Source organism: Alnus glutinosa, chromosome 7 (genome assembly GCF_958979055.1).
Source record: "Alnus glutinosa chromosome 7, dhAlnGlut1.1, whole genome shotgun sequence".
Taxonomy (NCBI): Eukaryota; Viridiplantae; Streptophyta; class Magnoliopsida; order Fagales; family Betulaceae; genus Alnus; species Alnus glutinosa.
The window spans coordinates 28,177,599-28,199,303 of record NC_084892.1 but is presented as its reverse complement, the minus strand read 5'-3'; the positions used below and the strand labels follow the sequence as shown (position 1 = coordinate 28,199,303).

Sequence of the window (21,705 nt, the reverse complement as noted above, 5' to 3'; positions counted from 1 at the left end):
CACAATATTTTTTAAAACATACACAAAGAATTTTAGAATGATTCAATGTTAGACATTTACATCTACCATGCCTAATTACTCTAAGGACTGCATCTAGTTCTTAATAACTTGATTGTTATTGACATTAATACAAAAGCTCATATTTATAGAAAATCTATGAAATGTGAGAGAATAGAAGTGTTAATGTAATCAAATCTCTAATTCAAACCAATAAATTGATTAGTAAGTCTAACATGAAAAATATATATACTATGTGTACCTAACATGTTTAATAAGATGCATAAGATTTAATTTGGGCGAGAACAATTAATTCTCAACACAAATCAAACAGTTGGAAATCTTGCATGTTCACTTTTTCTTTTTCTTTTTAATTTTTTTTTCTCTAATCAAAGAGCTGAAGAAGGAAAGGGGCAAGGATGCTTGTCCACTGTCTTTAGACATTGTGAACATTGCTTTATTTTTTCTAAAATATTTTGATGTGATATAAATATAAAAATTATACTCGTGTTTTCATAATTATTTTGAGTTTAAATTATTTGTTAACATTTTTTATTTTAAAAAATAAAAATTATAACCTACAAAACTTTAATTTTTAATCAATAGAGTCAAAATGACAATGGTAATACACTTTAATACTCCATCGACACTGTAATAATACAGCCAATCTGATGGGATTGCATGATTGGTCATCAGTGATTTTCACAGTATTTTGATTTAACACAAGTACAAGTATTAATATTCCATCTGTTAAAAAAATAAAAAATAAAAAGTATTAATATTCCAGCTTTGTTATGTACAAAGCAATTTTAGCTATAAACATTCACTTGTATACGTACCCTGAATTCCTGAAATAACGACCGAGTTCTGCTATTGAATTAAAATACGGTCTAACAGCTCTCTTATTTCTCTTAGCATTGTCTGGTTAAAAAGTAGTCAGGCGAGTAATCGAGGCAAATTAAGTTGAGTATTAAATATTTAAGTTGAGTTCATTTAATTCTTTTAATCCTAATTGAATTTGAGCTTATTATCAAGTTAATTAGATAATCATTTCAAATTACAATTATTTATTTTTCAAACGAATAAAATTACAATACGTGTAGTCTTTATCCTAAAATTATGAGTTTAAGCTTTGATAGTGTGGCACGTTAAACTCAAAATAATTATGACGTATGTCCTATTTAAGTCAGCATTTCACTAACATAATTTATTAAGTCAATTGACAAAATTTGACTATACAAAATAAATTTGTTTTTGACATACCTCAAAGACTTTTGAATTTATTTTGATAACGTAAAGAGCTAATTACATATCAAATAAACCATATAGATTAATGTTACTTTTTTATTATTACAATAATTTAAATTATATTTATTACAAAGAAAAATTAGTTGAAGCTCCATCGGTCGATCAATAAATGAACCGCTCCCCCGAATAATTCCAAATATATCGACTGTTAAAGTATTTTCAAAATTAATATGCATATATATTTATTTTGTGTCTTTGAAATGTTTTAAAAGTAATATATTAAAGATCATTAAATAAAGATAGTCTCACATGACCAATCAATTTGGTGGTTTGATCAATTGATCTGGTGGTTTGATTTAAACCATAGAATGTTTCTTAGGTAAATTCAGTGATTGGATTTACTGAATTATCACTAAAATAAACTGTAAGGTCAAATCACATTTGATCTAACGGTTGAGATTAAATAATAACAATCTAATGATTATTATTATTAGATAATCATTGATAGTTATTTGATCTAACGATAAGAATCAAATGCATGTATGTGTTCTGGTTTAATTTTCGTTTGTGCAAAACGCAATTAAACAAACAAAGTATTTTGAACTTCAATAAATTTTAGAAAAATATTTGTTATAACCCTTTACATAATTTTTTTTTTTTTTTTTTTTTTGAAAAGACAAATAAATTTTTAAAGAAAACGACATTATAACGACTTTAGAAGCATTTTGTTTTCTTCTTTCTTTTACTTTTTCTTAACATCGGCTAGTGATGATACTGTTCATTTACCGGTTTAATTGAAAGAAAACCGAGTCGACATTCAACAAGCACATGTCCACGTCTACTGAATGAGGAGCGAGAGAGAGAGAAAGAGAGACAGAGAAGGTAAGACACAGATTCTAGCTTGCTGGAGAAACTGCTGGGGGGGGCACAGATGTTTCGTAACGTTTCTGTTACTCAAAGAACTGCAAAGAAACAGTGACCCCTGTATTCGGTGGAAAGAGTGGAAGAAAATCTCACAAGCTGTCTGGGTGTAATCTCCTGAAAACTAATGATCATACCTTGTTATAGCCATGTTTGATGTTTCCAAACACCACACGGCCGGGGCCCCGTCTGTCCTGAATTCTTCAATGAAAGGCCTAATCCAAAGGATTGCCTACTCCTGTCCCCCGCACCCTAGACCTGTCGTCGTTTTTTATCTTCTTTTGATATTGTTTTGTTAACTGGTCTTGTCAAAAACCCTAATAAAAACTCTCTGTCGTTTATCTTAAAATATTCCGTCATTTCCCTGACATGCATCATCTGACTGATGTGTGTTTGTGATTTTTTCTTTTTTTTCTTCTTTTAAGTTTTTTGGAGCAGAGACTGATGTGGGTTGATGAAAGGTAGATTTGAGAAGACAGGTAAAAGCAGGCAATTTTCAGCTGAACAAGTAAAAATAATTAGGGTTCTACCCACCCCCAACGGGAAAACCGGAGCCACATGTGCTCTTGCTTGCGCTTGTCTCTCTCTATCTCTCTCAATTACTACTGTTTTTTCCTGCTTTACTCTTTCTTTCCATTTCATCATTATGTTACTGAATAAAGAATAATTCTGTGCAGTATGACAAAAAATCTCTTCTGAAAACAAAGAGAAATTTGCATCAGAATAAACTTTATATATATATATAAGTTTTTCCCAATCAAGTAGGTATAGGAAAAATGATTTTAGTATTTTGACTTTCATTTGCTAAACAAGTATTTGGGTATATTCTTTCATTGTTAAAACTGTTCAAACATTAAATAAATTTATCTTTTTATAGGCTTTTTGAATAATTAATATTTTAACATGATCAAATTAGAGTAAATGATATGTTATAAATTCAAACCTTAGCTTTAAAACTCTCATTTTGATTAAGTATTTTACATGTTTGTGAGAGATAGTGTTGAAATATTAATTAAGTGATTATATTTATTATTTTTTATCAACTTCAATTTTTAGAAAATAGCCAATGATTTAACAAAAACCAGGACACATGCATCTAGGAGGTTTCTATCTACTTAATTAGAAAAGTATTTGAGTTTTGATTTATTCTTCACTATAAGTTAAGTGAGTAGAAACCTAAAGCATGCATTCATAAATAAAGGAAGAAAACTATAAGTTAGAACATTACAAGCACTAAACCTATCTATCTACTTAATTAGAAAAGTATTTGAATTTGAATTTATTCTTCATTGTAAGTAATTGAGTAGAAACCTAAAGCATGTATTCATAAATAAAGGAAGAAAACTATAAATTAGAACATTACAAACACTAAACCTAAAAGTAAATACTAAATTAAATAAGAACATTAATCTCATGGCCTTCTTCCGTGTGAGCCAACTCCTACCAATCATCTTGTACATCGGAATCAGAAATTTGAAATCACATCCTATGAACGCTTATTAAGCATGTAATGAACTTTAATTACCTAAAGGCTAAAGCGTCTCATGTGTGCAATATCCTAAAAAGCCATTTCTTTAAAATATGTCCTTGACCACATTAGTATTTGTGATCTACCTTTAGGATTGGAAATGGGTACTTTTAATTAAGTATATATATATCCCAATCAACGTACTTTTTTAAATAAGCTGTTATTAATCAAAAGTTTAACCGGATAGAAAAAAATATTATTTAATTATTTAATTAATATTTTAATATTTTTTCTTAAATGTGAGTCGGCTCAAATTTTATTTCAACTAGTAAAATTTAATGCGTAAAATATTTTATTAAAATAAAATTAAATAAGCTAATAATAAAAAATATATTAAATTATTATTTTAACGCACTTAAATTCGGTGCTGTTTCTCCAACTGAGAGAGGATTATGAGGATATCTTGAAGCTTTCTTGGAGGAAACAAACAGCCAAACGGGGGATATTCAAAAGTACAATTTCTGAGATGCGTGCTGATCATAAACAATGAATTGTCGTAATATATAAGCCCTAGAAAAGAAAGGAAGTCGTGATATAAATGGATTTTTAAGTTTTTTGACATGATCAGAACCTCCTTTGAGTTTTGAACACTTTATACTATTGAGATTGGGGAATTTGTCCGAGTTCGAATTCAAGTGAACCTCTCAACGCGCGGATTACTTGATACGTACGTACGTACGTGTTAATTAGATGTTCAGAGAGATCTCGAACACCTCGAGGCTTCTTTAAAGACTAGTGGGGTTTTTCAGCGATGCTTTGTAGTGGATCTAGCTTGAATCTAGCAATGGTTGAAGCAACTTTGCTCCCAAATTCTCCCTTTAAAAGAAGAGCTGACGAGACACTAAGCTCTTTTCTTTTCCTCTTAAAGAGAGGTAACGAGAGGAAACATGAATAGTCTTTCTCTTTCACCAAACAGTGCGTAACCTTAGGTTAAAAAGCTTGAAATCGTACACTTAAAAAGCCCCGCAACGACTTGGTTGGTCCTTAGATTTATGCACACACCTGTGACAATGACACATGCACTTCGATTTCAGAGGAAGAAGGACCCCCCCCTCCTCGTCTTCCACCTTCTTTCACTTCATGACCCACCTAAAAAAACAAAAATCTCTCTCCCCTCTCTCTCTCTCTCTCTCTCTCTCTTTTGCCGACTAGCTAGTTAATCAGCACTGTTGCCAATTGTAGGGGTCCTATATTGATCGCGTGTCATTACTCCAAAATATATATATCATCTTAAAAAGGTTAATTAATTAATTTAAAATTTTTTTATAATTATTTATAAAATTTAATTTTAATTAAGTAACATAACAGTTAGCACATATAAGCGTTTTTATAAATTATTTATTTTATGTAAGTTACTCATCTTTTTAATGTAAGATTGAATTGTTACGATTAGTTTTCTTAAATCTCTTACATCTTCATACAAACTACATTATGCAGTGTTTTAATATCATGTAACGATATAATAAACTTGACTCTAAGATTATTTTTAACGAATCAAAATAAGTAAACAATTCAACACTTAACATTTATAATCGACTTCCACACGTGGGACCGGGTGTTACATCGCGGATTAATTTGTAGAAGAATATCCAGGCTAAAGTTAAGCAAACAAGGCTTTAACGAAGCAAAGCGAAAACCTTTGCGTATGCTAAAGAGACCTGCCGGGGCTAGGCCCCTACGGTAGACACCCGTATCCTGCGCCAAAGATTGGCTGACTCACATGACGACATCTCATCCATTCATTCAAAAATATCATATCATCAACAACGTTCCACATTGCTCTCTCTCCCTATAAATATGTTCCCATAAAACCACCGCCCACGGTAGTGCGTCCAAGTTTTTGATAATGGACTACTTTTCCACTACTAACCCTAGTTCGTCTGGGTTTTCTTCAGTGGCAAACGGTAGCAAAGAGAAGAAGAAGGGCGGGAAGAGAAGCAAAGGAGTGAAGCTTTCGACGGACCCACAAAGCGTGGCGGCTAGAGAAAGGAGGCACCGGATCAGTGACCGGTTCAAGATCTTGCAGAGCTTGGTTCCCGGCGGGAGTAAGATGGACACGGTGTCGATGTTGGAAGAAGCCATTCACTACGTGAAGTTCCTCAAGACTCAGATTTGGCTTCACCAAACCATGATCAACGTTGTGGATGATCAGGACCCTTCATCTTACTTCCTTGCTGCTAATTCTTTTCCTCATCCCCAACAGACCTTTTATGCAGAAAACAGTTTAGTGGACCACGCGCAACCGTCACCGCCGCCGGTTCCGTTTCCGAATTCTTGCTTTCAGTCTGAAGAAACCGTGTCATTTGACCCTTTTGTCAAATACTAGCTTCTGTAACTTCGTGTGCGTGTCTATGTGGGTGAGTGTCGGTGTCGTGAGTTCTATAATGGAATATCCTGATGGCTAATTTCAGTGTATCGGTGTACGTAGCTCGTAATTTATGCATGGAAGATTGAAGCTATGTCATGCGTACTTCACCTTTTAGAATTAACCATCAATCACTTGTGAATATATGTATATATAACCGCAACTGCAAGGTTGACAAACTATCCCTTTTCCTGAATTTCAAATTCTTCTTCCCCCTCGCATGACCAAAACCTGCGAGGTCACCGGACGGCACCGTTCTGGTCCCATAGCTTAGAGCGTTGGTCATATGAGCGAGCATAAGGTCTCGAGTTCGCTGGGACCAGTTTGTTAATCTTTTTTATCGGTTTTTTTGTACAATAATATAACATAAAATTAAAAGTAATTTTAAGAATTTTGTGTTTTCGAGTGGTGGTTAATATATATTTTTTGTTTAGAAAAGATAAAAGAAAAGAAAAGAAAAGTTTTATATTTTTGGCCTAGAAAAGCTTAACTTGCTGTTGGATCATCCAAAATGAGGAAGGGAGACTCTGGAAAGGTAAAAAGATTGGCATCAATACGCTTGCACTTGTTAAGTTAATAGCTTGCAAAATTTGGTTGTAAAAGAGAAAAAATGCTCATTTTCATCCATCAAGTCTCTCCCTTTTAATTTACAAAAGCTCATTTGTGATAAGGTTACAGTTTTTATTACAAATTTTTTATAAGAAATAAATTGATATAATGGTTTATGTGGCAGTTTTTACGTCAAACACAAAATAATTAATTAATTTTTTATTATTAAAAATATTGTCATGTAAATTTATAAAAAAAAAAAAAAAAAAAATTATAATAAAAACCGTAATACCTTTAGCATTTTCCATTAAAAAATTGTCCAATGCCCATCACATTTGAATTGACTAAGCTGTTAACTCGAGAGATTCACTATATATTTCTACCAATCTTTTCTGTGGGGTAGCGGGTGTTGGTCTTGCGAGTCTCAATGTCAGTTTTTATCTTTTTGACCGTTAAAAAGAAAGTAAAAATCGATTACAGTCTGAATAGTTGGGCCACATCGCTTTTTTACCACCACTCATCGATGTTTGTTGTTGTTGTGAAAGAATTTTGCCCTTTCCTACTTCGCTAAAGCCCAATATGAGAACCTCCCGAAAGCCCAATCTTGGTGTTGCATTTGTTGTACCCAATATTGGTGCTTCTCAAAAAACCATTTTCGTCACGGAATATAATTAGATTTTACGGTACCTACTATTTATATGGTGCCATATTATTTAAAAAATTTAAATAACGTGAAAATTGAAGCAATATATGCATCATTTTACCGAGTAATGTTAAATGTAAGATTTTCATATCCATCTAAAATTGATGTGACTTTTAAAATCACTATTAAATTTGTGATAGATCATTATTAGATTTTGATCTAATGGTGATTCTAATCACATCGCTTTGGGGGAGACATGAGGGTGACATCTAATTGTCTAGCATTACCCTAAACAAAATTACCACTTTTGTAAAAAGACGGAGATTTCTTTTAGATTGGGTTGGAGGAAAATCTCTCCAACCCAATTTATTAAATGGACATATATCCATCCTATAAAAAATGGGAAATGATTTTTGGGGGACGAAAGACCATCCCCCAACATACTCTTTTTTTTTTTTAAAAAAAAAAAAAAAAAAGCAAATAAAATCAAGAAGTGTCATTTGATGTCATAAAAGGAGCTTGCTTCACTGTCCCCTGCATATCACCCATCATAAAAAATATATGTGAGAATCACTTGCTACAAGGACAAATGTTAGTTTAAAAAAATTAGGTTGAAGGATTGTTTTGCAACCTAGTTTGAAGAAACTTTATCCCCTTTAATTCACTACTTATCCCAAATGCTTAAACAAATAGGAAATGAATGATTTAATTAATATTCTAACAAATTTAATTACGTAACTATTATTCTCACATCACCATGCTTGTTTATCATGGAGATTACAATATTACATTACCAAATACCAAGTGCTAAGAATGAGTTACTTGTTTCCCTTGTGCTGCTTCTCATCGCTTGTTCATTAGTTTGTTTTGATTTTTTAACACAAAAACAATGTTTTATTTGTACTTTGGCGTTAATTTTGATAGTTGCTTTTATTATTTGTGTTTAGAGTAACAAAAAAACAAATCTTACTACTGTCTATCATTTTGCTGGTCTTAGTGCGAATGGCTATGAGCCATCATATTTGCCCTTCTCATTAGTATAAATGGATTGAGATCAGCCACTCCCATGATGATGGTGGTCGTAAGAGATTAGTAGTGACAGTGAAGCGATGAGGGCAGAGATGAGAATTCGGATCTTTAACGGTTCAAATGAACTAAAGAGGAGCTGATTCCTTATATTTGACGAGTATTTTTGTCCAACAAAAAGTAAAATGATAAAAATGTCCCTCAATTTTAAGGAACCAGCTATTTGAATTGAAGAAAGATCCGATTCCTGGTGACGGGTCCATGGTTTGTGCAAAAAGATAAGGTTTTGAATTTTTAATAATGTGGCAAAATCGGACAACTGATTTTAGAGCAATGGCACAAGATGCAATACTAATCTCAATTCGGTAATATACCTTTTAAACTCAATCTTTCCCGTTAGCAACATACATTTTGCTTAAAGAAAGGATTGCTTTTGCCATATTATTAATAGTAATTTTAAACGTTATACTGATGTCTCTCTTGTGTCCGTTTAATAATGATGTGACTTTTAAAATTATCATTAGACTTGTTATTGACCATTATTAAATTTTGATCAAATTATGATTTTAAAAGCCACATCATTATATGAATAAAAAGAATATGGATATGACGTCTAAAATTACACTATTATCAACGGCAGACCGCTCATGTAGCAACTGTGATTCAACGAAAAGCAGTTCTCGTAGAGTAAGAAATGGAGAGACTCAAAGTCCAAGTTATTGAATACTTCATCATAGATTCACAGTCACGTATGAGCAAAAGCATTGTCTCCATATATTGCAAAATCAGTTATAGTGTGTGCTCAGGCATTGATGCTGCAAATGCTTAATTTCTCTTTAGAAATTCCTTGTTCAGGTGTATGCATGTTTTCATCAAGAAGTAGGACCAGTCGCTCACCTGTTTGATGAAATTCCTGAATGAGTAATGGCACAACTCTGCCACGCTCTCTTTCCATATAATACCAGAACAGATACACCCATTTCAGATGTTAGGCAAAAAGGAGAATATTTCAAAACCAAAAGGCTACTCAATTACATTTTCAGCTTATGTTCTCATCCCGCCTCTCTTGGGTTGATGATCCTGTACCTATATACAAAAAAAAGGAGTCCAAATATAATGAAATATAAGCGGGAAGAAAGCTTTACTTTTTAGATGTAACTATGAAGAAGATGAGGATGTAGAGGAGGAAGAAGAAATGGGGGGTGAGTTATAGCATGTACAATGGGGGTCGTGGATGGCCCTCTTCCTACTAATGTCCAGTTTGGAACAAAAAACACAGTACCGTCCTCGAAATTCATCTTCCGTTTCATCTTCTTCATCATCATAGTCTCCTGTGTTCTCATCTTCAGCATCTTCCTCTGCCTCAGCCCTATTGTTGCAGCCTGTGTAAGACAATCCCATCATTGGAAGAACCACCAGCAGAATTTTATCAGTGCTTTCATCGTGCCATCTTCTCCCTTTCTCCCAAAACATCAGGAAGGCAACAAGCACAGCTGCTCCTACCCCAAAACCAAGTCCAGTCACTATGAACTGCCAATCAAATCCAATCAGCATAGTTGAAGCGCTGTCCCGAGATTTTGGTGCTGCTGGTGGTGGTGACGCAATACCACTACATTTCACTTTCAAAGGGAAGCCACATAATCTTGTATTTCCTGCATAAGAAGCTTCCAAAAATGTAGCAAATTGCTTGATCTGTGGAATCGGCCCCACCAATTGATTGAACGAAAGGTTTAGGAACGAAAGGAAATTCAGATTATCTGCAAGTTGCATTGGGATCTTCCCTGTAAGCTTGTTGCTTGACAAGTCTAATGACTCCAGCATAGTCAAGTTTGCCAGAGATGGTGGAATTTGGCCTGTAAGAGCATTGTGCGACAAGTTGAGAACATATAGTGATTTAAGTACTCTAAATGCTTCTGGTATTGGCCCCTCAAGATTGTTGCAGGAAACGTCAATCGAGGTGAAGACAGTTAGAATCTTCACAAACTCCAGTTGTAGACCTTTCAAGGCAACTGTTATTGCATCTTGATAGTAAAATCCATTGAAACTTAAGACTTTAAATTGGAGGTGATTGAGCTTTGATTGGGCCTCATTTTCATCATCCATCATTGCCGGCCAAGAATAAATTTTTGGAAGTGTACCGGTAAAATTGTTTGAAGCTATGTCTACAATTTGAAGCATTGGCCAGATAGCATTAGACTCTGAACAATCAATCCGCCCGCCAAATTTGTTAGACCGCAAAACAAGGACGCGCAACATGGATGACTTCTTCAAGTGACATGGGAAGATATCCTTAATGTGGTTGTTCCCAATGTCTACGACCTCCAACTTTGTGCAGTTGGCCAATGACTTTGGTAACTGTCCTACTATTTTGTTTCCATTGAGATTCAAAGTTTGTAAATCACAATCGCCTGGAAAGGAATCAGGAATTGGGCCATTGAGTTCGTTTCTCCTTAGATTCAGTACCCCAAGAGTCCCACTTATCTCAATCAAGCATTGGGGTATTTTTCCAGTGAAGGAATTATTAGACAGATCTAGAACTTGAAGATACGTCGCATTGCATATTGATACAGGGATGCCCCCCTTGAATTTATTGCTGGAAAGAGAAAAGAAATAAGCAAAAACAAGGGAGGCACCAATACTAGCTGGTATTGTAGAGCTGAAATTATTCCTCGAGAAATCCAAGTACGTGGCAAACCGTGGTAGAACTGGGAGTTGTCCCTGGAGCTGGTTTGAGCGAAGGTCCAAGACATTCAAAAAAGAAAGATTGGAGAGAGGTCCTTCCAGAGTCACTAGGCTGTTAAAAGAGAGATTTAAGCACATGAGCTCACGAAGTTTCCAGAGCCAGTTTGGTAGATCTCCGTCAATCTGGTTGTCTGAAAGGTCTAGATAGGTTAATTTGGTTTGGTTTCTCAAGAAATCAGGAAACTTTTTCAACATGCAAGAAGCCAATTTTAATGTGGTAATCTGGGGAAAGGACAAAGATGAATTAATTCTATTATCTTCAATCGATAACATGTTGTACGAAAGATCAAGACTTGAAAGATTTCTCAACTGCTGAATCATATTAAGCAGCAAGGAGTCATTGAATTTGTTTGAAGAAAGTGTGAGGATCTTAAGGCCCCGGAGTTCAAATACGGACCTAGGTATTGGCCCTTGCATGTTGTTGCTACTCAAATCAAGAGTGTCGAGTAGGTAAGAAGAAATGTTGGAAAATTGATTGAGTTGACCAGAAAATTGATTGTTTGAAAGTTGTAATTTTTGCAATAATGGAAGGGAAAACAGAGAAGCTGGAATACTCCCATTCAGTGAATTGTAGCGTAGGTCAAGGCTTACCAGATTCAGAAGCTCTTCCCAGCGAGTGGAAGTAATCTGACCAATTAGATCATTACGAGAAAGGTTTATTTGGGTCAGATTCTTGGCCATGCTGAATGATGGAATTCGTCCGGTGAATTTGTTGGATGACATGTCCAAATAAAGCAATTGGTTAAGGTTTGCCATTGAGTGCGGCACTGATCCGCTGAAGTTGCAGTTTGAAAGATCTATTTTGGACAACTTTGTAAGGTTACCGATAGAATCTGATAATGTCCCTGAAAAGTTTGTTTGGCTAAGAACCAGAGTGCGAAGAGATCCATTCTGAGGAAAATCTGGCAAAACACCATGAAGTTGTCCATTATTAGACAAGTCAAGAATCTCTAGTGTTGGTACCTGGAAGATCTTTCCTGGAAATGTGCCTATCAACCCAGAAGAACTGAGACGCAAGGACGTCAAATTAGAGAAATTTGCGAAGAACTCTGGAACTGGACTAGACAAATTGTTATTATCCAGACGAATAATCGAGAGGGAATGAAGCTTCAGTAAGGTGGAATCAATGGGGCCTGAAAGATAACAATTTGACAAACTCAACACCCTCAGATTCGGCAGTGAAGAAGATAAGGCCTGGCACCACTCATTCTCTTGTGCTGATATGTTTACCCCATCAAGATGAAGTTCTATAAGTTCCGGAAGGTTCTGAACCAACATATTTAAGTTTGGATTCTCAAGTTTCAGACGAGTAAATTCGGGGAAGTAAACGGCAGATAAATCAAGAGAAACCAACCTTGTCAAATGCGAAATCTCAATTGGTATCTGCCCTCCAAATCCAGCATTTGATAGGTTCAAATATCTCAAATTCGTCAGCTTGCCAAACTCCGATGGAATCTGAGAACCGTTGAAGTAGTTGTAAGCCAAGCTCAGGTTCTGGAGATTCTGAAGCTTGAAGAGGCTGCTTAATTTACCAGAAATGGCTTCGTTGGTCAGATCGAGACCACTAACACGTCCCTCCAAGCAGTTTACACCTGCCCAGAAACAGCAATTTGCAGTTTGATTCCACTGAGCAAGTTTTTTGGACGTAACAGGACTGATTGTAAGGTCGTTCTTCAATTGGAGCAATAAGGACTTCTGAGTCTCCAAACATTGGTCGGACACCACAAAGATACAAAAGCTGAGGAAAATTGAGTATAAGGGTATCAAGAAAACCCATGAAGGGAACGGAATTCTCATTAGAAGCTGTAACAAGAGACACCCATACAAGAAAGAATTGAAGAAGCGGTGAAATCAATTGTGGGTTCAAGAGGGTAAAGTCCCATGAACTTGATTACTTGAGCTTTTTTTTTCTGCGGCTCCGAGTCGTAGCCGAACAAAAACCGATGGCGTAAAATGGGAGGCAGAAGAAGAGAAAAAGACAGAGCAAAGCCAAGCCAGGAGCAGAGAGAGGGATTGAATGAGAATAGTAAGGTCAACAGAGCAGCGCCGTTGAAGTAAATCGCTTGCCCGTTTGTTGAACTGTCCGGGAGCAGACGCGTTTGCGTCGGCTTTTATTTATTCCAATGACGACTTTTGAGACTTTTCGTCCGGAACCCTCCTGCCTTGGAAAAATCAAACCAATGCTACGGCCGTCAGTTTTGGGGTATTTGTTATTTTATTTATTTTTATATAAAAAAAGTGATTTGATGAGTTGTGAAGATTTTTTTTAATAGATTTAAAAAGAAAAAGAAAAAAAGGATTGAAGATTGAAGATGAGTAAAAATTATTTTTGCATTTTAAAGATTGTTTTGTACTTTTTTATTTGTTTGTTAATATTTTTATTTTTAAAAACTGAAAACGAGAATTTTAACAAATATTATAGTAATTTTACAAGCCATTTTGAATACCAATACTGAAGTAAATAGCAAATAACTCACTCAATTAAAGAGCTTTACTCACAAAAAACTTAAAAAATATTTAAAGTTACTTTTACAAGCCATTATTTTTATTCAGTATTTTTTGGAGTGATTGTTGACTTTTGAGTTTGGGTATAAAAGAATTTATACATCCAAAAAAAAAAAATGTTACTTTTATTTTATGTTACATTAGAATATTATTTTAAATAAAACAAATATTCTCTAAAAATATTAACAAACCAAAAAAGATTTTAACAAATAAAGCCATATATTTACAAGTTACTTTTGAAGACTAGGACGGAAATAAATAGCAGAGAACTCACTCAATTAAAGAGCTAAAGAGATTTTTTTTATTTATTTTTTTTTTTTTTCATTACCCACGAAACACCATCCAATACCACTTTCAAAAAATCTTGCAAAAGAAGAGTTAAAAAAAACACACTTTAAAATTGGGTATAAATATATTTTAGCCTCTCAAACTATCATCCTTTCTTCGAATGGCCCTCCAAACTACTACATTTTCTCCGGATGGCCCCCAAAGTATCAATGTTTAGATTCTGTCCCCCCAAACTATCACTTTCTGATTTTTTGACCCCATCCGTCCATTTATGCCGTCAATTCTAAACAGAAATCCGAAAATACCCCTCTTACACTTTGAAATTCCCACGGTCAAAGGAAGGGTATTTTCGAGTTTTGACCAATTTCTGTTAGAATTGACGGTATAAATAGACAGATGGGACCAAAAAATCAGAAAGTAATAGTTTGAGGGGCCAGAATCTAAGCATAGGTTGTTTGGAGGGCCGTCTGAAGAAAGGGTGGTAGTTTGGGAGCTAAAATATATTTAAACACACTTTAAAAATGTTTGGTATTAAATAGCTAAAAATAAAAAATAAAAAACCCTCTTATTAAACTCTCTTTTAAAAAAAAATTATCTAACTTCATGAAAACTCTCCGTTTCCTTTCTTTCCTTCTTTTTATTGGTGTCCATCACTCAATCCAACCAAGCGGAAAATCCGCATCAACAAAGACCATATAACAGACTTTTAAAGACCATAGAGAGCTCTATTATTCGATTTTGGACACAGGTTTTCTTTACTTCTTCTTCTTCTTTCTTTTTTTTTTTTCTTTTTTTTTTTTCCTGTTTGGCAAATCCCTTTCTCTTCCTCTTTTCTTATTTTTATTTTTTTCCAAAAAAATTCAACTTCAAAACATTTTGAATATTTTTTTATTTTTTTTATTACTATTTAAATAAAAAAAACCCACTACAATATAATTTTTTTTTTCTTCACTTTTTCATATAAATTCTTTCAACATTATATCGCATCAATCACATTTTACTATCACTAAAAAATAAAAATAAAAATAAAAAATTCTTTCTGAGGTTTACTCACTCAAGTCATGTCCATAGTTTTTGAATCAATGGCCTTACATTTTAGCAATTTATAGAAGCTACCTGGGACCAGACAATATGGGCCCTCAGAACAAATTCGTATGACCAGGTCAGTGATTCCAACCATACGATTGGAAAAGTCATTGATTTCTGATTAGATAAGTGTTGCGTGCAACTGATTTGCATACATAGATGTGGAGAAAATTTCCTTGAAGCTTCGTGATTGGAAGGTCGATGTACTCTAATAAAATATATGTTCCTAGTTCGATCCTATTTTTACTCTTTCTTGCTTTAAAAAACTTTTGGGTCTCAAGAAGATATCATTTGCTCTTTAATTGTCATCATGTGAGGCCAATTTGGTTTGATTTTAGTACAGTTGATTGCATGTTCGGTAATTTAGTCAATAAACAAAGAATTATAATACTGAGAGAGGTGGTTGGCCACCCGGTGAGGGGATGCTCAGCTGATGAGGGGTGAAGAATGCCGACTACTCTCTCTTAAAATTTTTAAATTAGAGTATATTTGTAATATAAAGTAAATGTGTGTCACGTGTATGTACAGTTTAAGCGTAACATATCAAACGAAAGGTACATAACATCAATTTATTGGTTTGATATAGTACACTGTTAATTAATTTAACAGTAAATTACCAGATGTATTTATTTGAAATTAAAGAAAAACTTAAAGACTTAACTATCGAAATTGAAAACTCAATTATCTAATTAAAATCACGAAAAACAAACCTGGAGACTATATTTTGATTTTTTTTTTTTTTTTTGTTGAGTAATAATACATATTACGCTCTTTATTTCATTATACTGATATGACAGTACATATTAATACTTATTAAAAAATATAAACAAAATTAAAAATTAATTGATACTATCACATCAGTCCAATAAAATAAGGCACAGTGTCTATAATATGTAGTATTACATTTCTTGTTATTATAATACCCACTTTATATTCTATTTAGATGTTGGGGAATAAAGCTGTTATGGACAAAACCAATATTAATGATTAATCTTAAAAAAAATAAAAATAATAATGATTATCAATTATTTAATATCTCTTTTCTATAGTAATAGTGAGTTATTTGATTATCAATTATTTACAAAACCAATAGTAAAGATCTATTTTCTACATTTATGGCAGCCTCGGACCCGTTTGGGGGAGGTGCTGCTCCGTTTGCAAAGATAGGGATTGAAGAGGTATTGAAATTTTGCTAGTGGTGACAATAATCATTTTGTCGGCCTCAGTGTGGAAGAATTGAATTTCCAATCAAAATGTGAAAAACATTCGTAAGCCAGGATTCTTGAAATCATGAACCCCCTGAAAACCTAAAAGACATCAACACATTTTTCTATCAATCATCATAGTCATGTAACATGTTCAACACGTTTTTTTTTCACTCTTTACACCCTTCGTCATTATTGTTAAATCTTCCATTATTCTAAAGTCTTTATTATTCAAGACTTTTTTTATTTACCGTGCGAGTCTAAACTCTTTTTTAATAAAAGAAGTAAATAACATAAAATATTTTAATTGAAATTTAAAGTGAATAATAGAGACAGTTTGAACTCAAGACTTTTATTTTAATATCATATTAAATAATTAATTATTTTAAAAGTTTAAATTTGTAAAAATAGATAAATTTAATTATTTAATAATTCTATTTCTGATTCTATCTGCTGAAAAGAAAAACATATTAAAAAGTTGTGATAATTTAGGGAATAAGTGAAATTTTGATGACTTTTATAAGGAGTGCATTTTAAAGCATGGTCTTGGTCTAGTTGGGGGCCGATATTAGGAAAAATAAAACTTGTGTCCTTAAACAAAACATAAGAAATACGTGTTCTAATCTCAAGAATTATATATTTTTCCTGAGGAATTTTCAAAAAATGGAACCCAGTCAAATCAAATAATCAAATCAAACTTTCACACAAACTGACAAAAGCAGACAAGTGGGCTCGATCGTGGGTCCCCCTTCCTTCAATTATTTGAAAGTGATCTCAGAAATTAGTATGCCTAAAATGGTCCCACCCAACCCATCACCTAAACTTCTTCTGGAATCTAGACCCACTAAATAATTAGGTGGCGATATAGCCGTTGCTCATTTAAGGCATTATATATTGCTTATGATTGAGTCTCGTGTATCGGTGTATGTCATTGTGATGGAGCTCCTAGTGTACGTTCAATTCATATACAAATATCATTACTTAAAGAATAATGAAGTGATAGATGACGTGGACCTACCTCACTTGTAGCTTTATCAATACCATGTGATCTCGACCATTCGATAATGAAAACGAATAGACTACACTTTTATTTCAATATTATTTTATTTTGCTGAGAGTGCTAAGTAATTATTAATTTTTTTTTTTTTGTTAACAACGTTTCATTTAAAGGCTAATTGATCCTGACACGTTAACATAATAAATAATAATGAAATAAAAGTATAATTTTTAACATTATTTTTAGATCAATAGTACTGTAACACCCAAACAAGCTCGTTCCTTCATAAAAAAAAAATAGAAAATTAAAAAAAATCAAGATATATATATTTTAAAAATTAAATTATTAAACTAACATGTGCATATAATTTTTATATGTATTTTTAATAAAACGGTCACCAAAACGATTCTTTTTTCTATAAGAATATTATTTAATTATGGACTTTTTGTTCACATGATTAAAATGATCAAATATATTTATTCTTTAAAAACTACCTTTAAACTTCCTCAATAAGGTCTAAAAGAGTAGTATTAGACGTTTTTCTCTTGGACTTAGTGTATGGTTTATCTTTTCGTAAAAAGGTTAAAGAAACCTTATGTCTACTTAATCTTATTCTTAATTATATTCAAAAGTTCGGTAATCCAAATCTCTTTTGTTTATTAAAGTCGAAAACAAAAGAAAGAAAAAAAAAAAAAAAAAAAAAAAAGAGAAGAAAGAGAAATGGGAAAGACAAGTGGAGCTGGGAAATCCCAAGTATTCTGCGTCCACTACTTGTTGATTTTTTGAACGAAAATTCTAATATCACATAAATTAATACTCAGGAAAAATAATTGATCCCATAAAAAAATTTAGGGACAATATTGTTCCCTAGTTACAATAGATAAAATACTCAACGGAAAGTCTTCTAACCAAATCCGCTCAACCTTATTATGAGTTGCTTCCTTTGCTAAAGTGTGTGCCGCCATATTACATTCTCTAGGTGTAAAAGAGAATTTCGCCAGTCTGAAGCTTTGCATCTCATCATGGATAGTTTCAATAAAATGGCCAATTTTAGATAAAAAAAAAAGGGGGCTGAATTAATTTCCTTTACTACTGTATTGTCATCCCCTTCAAACAAAACGTCAAAAAACCAACCTCTTTGCAAAATTGCACTGCATATAATGCACCCATTACCTCCACTAAACTAAAATCTGTCACCATCTCCATCATAATACATTTGGTTCCCAAAATCAAACCATAGTCATCTTTGACCACTATGCCCAAGCCATCCCATCCTTTTAGTGGTGTTTAATGAACTAAAAAAATATTTATTTCAAACATAAAGAAAAAGAGTTGCAAGAATCAAATCAACCTTATGAAAATTCAATGAACATTTATTGTGAAGCTAGAGAAATCAACTTAATGTAATATTGATAGTCAAAACGATACTCTTTTTTGGCAATAGCATGTATGCGGTAGTGTAAACTACCGCATACAAGCCAGATCCAATACAAATAGGGACCAGGATCCACTCCGATTGAGAGACCGGAGAGGAGTCAGTCTTTTATGTTGAGAGTAGTTTTGTAATTTTACATGATATGAAATTATAAAACTGTCCCTTAACATAAGGGATTGGCTCATCTCCGATTGAAATTCAACTGGAGAGGATCCTGATGCTGTGAATGGGTGGAGAATATGATACTCTTTATTTTATGGTGAAGATTTAAAATTAATGTATTTAAATAATTTAATGATATGCATACTTTTATATTTTTTAATTTTTAAAAAAATGTGTAAATATTGGCTTCATATACACTAATTTTAAATTATGACCATAAAATGAATATTATATACTTCATTTAAAATAGAAAGAATCTTTGTCCAATTGGTAGCGTTTACTAAAAGCCCGCAATTATAATATTACTCTTCACATTCATATTATACTGACTAATGTGATGTGTTTTAAGTGGCTTACATTAATTTTTTTTTTAAGTGATTAATATGAAAAGTCATTTAAAACACGATATGTTAATCGGTGTGACATAAGTGTGAAGAATATCATTAGTTATAAGTAAATAGTGGCGTTTTTTGCCGTTATTTTACACCCCAATCTCAATATATAGGTGTTTTATTTTTGGAAACCCTCAATGGGTTAAGGTGATAGTGCATGCCTATCAATTCTTCAAATCTAATGGCTGACAGGTAATCCCACATATGGAATGAGAGTAGTATATAACATTTATATTCAAGCACATAATGATGTTTTAAAAAGATTATGTTACACACACACATATCTAAAAGTTGATTAGGATTGTTACGTCAAAATTGTTGAATAATTATTAAATAAAAATGTGATTTTTAGCACTATTTTTACAAAAATATTACTAAATGAAAAAAAAAAAAAGAAAAGAAAAAGAAAAAGAAGCCACTATCTATTACACTGTTACAGATAGTCACTTAAAATGCCAACGTTTACCTTTAGCGACAAGCATATGTTGCCAAGGGCCGGCCGCCTCCATGGCTAGGCTAGTAACGCCGTCGCCTAAAGCCCCTAATTATAAAAAGCATCCCCGTTCCTCCTCCCAAAAAAAGCTTTTTATATTAAATTTGAAGTGAGTAATAGAAATAGTTAAATCTTTTATTGTTCTAAAAGCTTTGTGGGTAAATTTTAATTATTTAAGACTTTTTCTTTACCGCGTGGGTCTGAACTTTTTTTAATAAATGAAGTTTAAAACGTAAAATATTTTAATTGAAAATTAAAGTGAATAACAGAAATAGTTTGAACTTAAGACTTTTACTCTAATATCATATTAAATCACTAATTATTTAAAAGTTTAAACTTATAAAAATAGGTAAATTTAATTATTTAATAATTCCATTTCTGATTCTATCTGCCAAAAAGAAAAATATCGTTTAAAATTACTAAAAACATATTAAAAAATTGCGATAATTCAAGGAATAAGTGAAATTTTGATGACTTTTATAAGGAGTGCATTTTAAAGCATGGTCTTGGTCTAGTTGGGGGCCTATATTAGGAAAAATAAAACTTGTGTCCTTAAACAAAACATTAGAAATATGCGTTCCAATTTCAACGGTTCAAAGTTGAATTCAAGAATTATATTTTTCCTGAGCAATTAAAAAAATGAAACCCAGTCAAATAATCAAATCAAACTGACAAAAGCAAACAGATCTCATATAAAGACAGGCATATGAGTCGTGGGTCCCCCCTCCTTCAATTATTTGAAAGTTGATCCCAGAAATTAATATGCCTAAAATGGCCCCACCCAACCCATCAACTAAACTTCTTCTGGACCCACTAAATAATTATGTGGCGATATAACCGTTTTTTTTTTTTTTTTTTTTTTTTTAATTTTTATATGTTCATATAAAAGAGGGAGGAATGATTCGAACTAGTGACCTCTACTTCATGAAGTATGGTATCCGGCCGATTGAGCTATTGGTAAAGTGAGAGAAATTAACAGAGTAATTTTATTTTTACATTATTGCATATTAAGTGAGTCTGGTATATGTCATTTTGATGGAGGTCCTGGTGGACATTAAATTCATGTACAAATATAATTACTTAAATTGAAGTGATAAATGACGTGGACCTACCTCACTTGCAGCTTTATCAATACCATGTGATCTCGACCATTCGATAAAGAAAACGACTAAAAGTTACATTTTTATTTCAATATTATTTTATTTTGCTGAGAGTGCTAAGTAATTATTAATTTTTTTTGTTAACAACTTTTCATTTAAAGGCAAAAATTGATTTTGACACGTTAACATAATAAAATAATAATATAATTTTTAACATTACTTTTCGATCAATAGCAATGTAACACCCAAACATGGCCGTCCCCCCAAAAAAATAGAAAAAAGAAATTAAGATAAATATATTTTAAAAAATTAAATTATTAAACTAACATATCCATATAATTTTTATATGTATTTTTAATAAAACGGTCGACAAAACGATTCTTTTTTCTATGGGAATATTATTTAATATGGACTTTTGTTCACATGATTAGAATGATCAAATATATTTATTCTTTAAAAACCACCTTTAAACTTCCCCAATTAGGTTTACATTCTATAGTCTAAAAGAGTAGTATTAGACGTTTTTCTCTTGGACTTAGTGTATGGTTTATCCTTTCGTAAAAAGGTTAAAGAAACCTTATGTCTACCTAATCTTATTCTTAATTATATTCAAAAGTTCGGTAATCCAAATCTCTTTTGTTTATGAAAGCCGTAAAAAAAGAAAATAAATAAAAAAGGGAAAGACAAGTGGAGCTGGAAAATCCCACTTATTCTGCGTTCACAACTTGTTGAAGAATACCTCAGACATAAAGGATCAAGATTGCGAATAAATAGCGATGATGGTTCACGAAACACTAATATTAATGTGAATGGGCGGAGAATATGAGACTCTTTATATAAAATTAATGTATTTAATGATATGTATAAATTTATATTTTTAATTTTTTTTAAAAAATATGTAAATATTAGCTTGATATATACCATTAAATATACTAATGTTAAATCATGATCGACCATAAAATGAATATTATATATTTCATTTAAAATAAAAGTATCTTTGTCCAATTGGTAGCGTTTACTAAA

General features: G+C 32.6%; 3 protein-coding genes across 3 annotated transcripts; 1 reads left to right on the top strand and 2 right to left on the bottom strand.

Annotated features, from left to right (window-relative positions):
• The first annotated feature begins 5,506 nt into the window (after nucleotides 1–5,506).
• On the top strand, nucleotides 5,507–6,107 carry LOC133872382 (transcription factor bHLH140). The gene has a single exon (XM_062309880.1). It carries the CDS (start codon nucleotides 5,541–5,543, stop codon nucleotides 6,018–6,020), a length of 480 nt encoding a protein of 159 aa, XP_062165864.1. The 5' UTR covers nucleotides 5,507–5,540; the 3' UTR covers nucleotides 6,021–6,107.
• Nucleotides 6,108–9,195: 3,088 nt separating this feature from the next.
• On the bottom strand, nucleotides 9,196–11,603 carry LOC133873066 (receptor like protein 22-like). The gene is made up of 2 exons (XM_062310782.1): nucleotides 9,498–11,603; nucleotides 9,196–9,363 (listed from the first exon to the last, which is right to left on the bottom strand). The coding sequence occupies exons 1-2, from the start codon at nucleotides 11,434–11,436 to the stop codon at nucleotides 9,317–9,319; spliced, it is 1,986 nt and encodes a 661-aa protein (XP_062166766.1). The 5' UTR covers nucleotides 11,437–11,603; the 3' UTR covers nucleotides 9,196–9,316.
• LOC133873416 (receptor-like protein 6) lies at nucleotides 11,600–18,306 on the bottom strand. The gene is made up of 3 exons (XM_062311122.1): nucleotides 18,235–18,306; nucleotides 11,844–12,822; nucleotides 11,600–11,646 (listed from the first exon to the last, which is right to left on the bottom strand). The coding sequence occupies exons 1-3, from the start codon at nucleotides 18,304–18,306 to the stop codon at nucleotides 11,600–11,602; spliced, it is 1,098 nt and encodes a 365-aa protein (XP_062167106.1).
• Nucleotides 18,307–21,705: the final 3,399 nt, after the last annotated feature.